The 2,135-nt window shown below is 40.9% G+C and overlaps 1 protein-coding gene across 1 annotated transcript; it reads left to right on the top strand.

The window, feature by feature from the left end:
* The first annotated feature begins 478 nt into the window (after positions 1 to 478).
* PHOSPHO2 (phosphatase, orphan 2) lies at positions 479 to 1,213 on the top strand. The gene has a single exon (XM_009078993.1). The coding sequence runs from the start codon at positions 479 to 481 to the stop codon at positions 1,211 to 1,213; it is 735 nt and encodes a 244-aa protein (XP_009077241.1).
* The last annotated feature ends 922 nt before the right edge of the window (positions 1,214 to 2,135 follow it).

Here is a 2,135-nt window from a genome sequence, read left to right on the forward strand (position 1 = left end):
CCAATCGCTGCGTTGCTTTTCGTTGACTGCTTTGATTTGGCGCGTCCTCGTTGAAGACGTTGGCTCCGTTTGTTCGGGAGACGTTTCCTTGGGAAACACCTCTGGAGCTGTTCAGCCAGGAGAATCCCAGTTGGTTGCGTTGGCAAACGCTGACGGAGAAGCTTAGAACGTGTGGTCAGGCGGATGGTGCATGAGTGCAGGAAGATTGGCTCTGTTAGCCAGCATTGGTGACTGCAGCATGAGTTCAGATGCTGTCACAGTAACTATTTTAAGGACGCTCAACCCTGACCTTTAGAGACTACATTTTTAACTTCAACACGACTTCCCATAGCTGTTGTGGCCATAAATAGTTCACTTTGTTTAGATAATTTTCTTGTAGAACTTCTCTGAGCACAAGATCAGGGTAGGAATATACAACTTGTGTTTATATGAATAATTTTTTTTGTTTGTTTGTTTTGGAACCTATTTTCTCACAGCTATGAAATGTTTGTTGGTTTTTGATTTTGACCATACAATCATAGATGAAAACAGCGATACCTGGATTGTGAAATGTGCTCCTGAGAGAAAACTTCCTAATGGATTAAGAAACTCCTACCAACCAGGACACTGGACAGAATACATGGGCAGAGTCTTTGTCTACTTGGGCGACAGTGGTGTCAAAGAAGATGAGATGAAAAGAACTATGACAACAATTCCTTTCACTGCGGGAATGATAGATCTTCTGAGGTTTATTGGCGAGAACAAAGAGTTGTTTGATTGCATAATTGTTTCAGATTCCAATACAGTATTTATTGACTGGATTTTGAAAGCTGCTGACCTCCACAAGGTGTTTGATGAAGTGTTCACAAACCCTGCAGCATTCAGCAGCACTGGCTATCTCACTGTACAGAACTTCCATGCTCACTGTTGTGCAAAGTGCCCTAAAAACCTTTGCAAAAGGAACGTTTTAAAAGAATTTCTAGATAAACAGTTGGAGCGAGGAGTAAGTTACACACAAATTGTATATATAGGTGATGGTGGGAATGACTTATGTCCAGTAATGTTTTTGAAGAAGAATGATATTGCTATGCCCAGGCAGGGGTATACCTTGGAGAAAAAGATCAGTCAACTGGCCCAAGATCTCAGTCCTGTAGAGTGTTCTGTTCTGGTTTGGTCATCTGCTATTGACATTCTGTCTTACCTGAAACTGCTGGTAAAGGAATCATTCAAATGATAAAAGGACACCGATATAGCTACATTTTAACTTCCTGGGAGAGAAGAACTGCATGTGTATAAAAGCACAAAATTGTAAAATTGGGCAATTATCTGAATTTTTATTTTTTAAACACAAGGTACAACTGTTTATGTTCAATCTTGGCAATAACAGGAAAGTGTAGTAAAAATGACCTAACATAGCATGCATTCCAGCATAATTGGTTTGTGAAAGGACTTGTCATTACTCTTTAGTGTACCCCCTCCCCACCAAGCCTTTACCAACTCTATGACTGACCTTTGCTGTCCCGTGCATTTCGGGGAAGGAGTAGGATTAGTGCACTTACAGAGCATTAGGTGCCAGGAGCATGGTTCTGGAACTGCTGGCTTTTATACTTCTTTGTTCCAATTGTAAATTATTTGGTATGCTTGTAATCTTGTTTGTTCTGAAGATGCATTTATATTTTCAGCCTACTAAATATTTTACCGAACAAAATTACTTTTTATTAGTTTGTATTATCTTGTATTGTAAAGCCAGTAAAAGTTGCTGTCACTGACAAATGCAACGCAACTACTTTGTGTCATGGATTCTGCTGCCTGTGTGTCATCAGGCACCTGTTCTCATAAGGGCCTGGGGGGAGTGAACACAAGTGTAGCTGTCAGCCCTTGGCTAACACTTTCCTTTGTTTTGCCAGTCAGACCTTTTCTCTTCTGGAAAGCAGTAAGGGTGCTGCAGTTTTATTTGAAGAAAAGTCTCTCTCCCATTCTGACTACTACCCCGACAGTGTGCTGCTGCCACTCTGTAGAGCTAATGCTGCTTTGATTTTCCATGCTGACAGCTTTGAGTCGGACAGGTGTCTTTTTCTTGCTGGGTTTCTATTGCAATGCACAGGCCCATAGAATGGTGCATATATATACATGTTTACACTGATTTTACCTATTCA

This window comes from Acanthisitta chloris, unplaced genomic scaffold (genome assembly GCF_000695815.1).
Source record: "Acanthisitta chloris isolate BGI_N310 unplaced genomic scaffold, ASM69581v1 scaffold41430, whole genome shotgun sequence".
NCBI classification, from domain to species: domain Eukaryota; kingdom Metazoa; phylum Chordata; class Aves; order Passeriformes; family Acanthisittidae; genus Acanthisitta; species Acanthisitta chloris.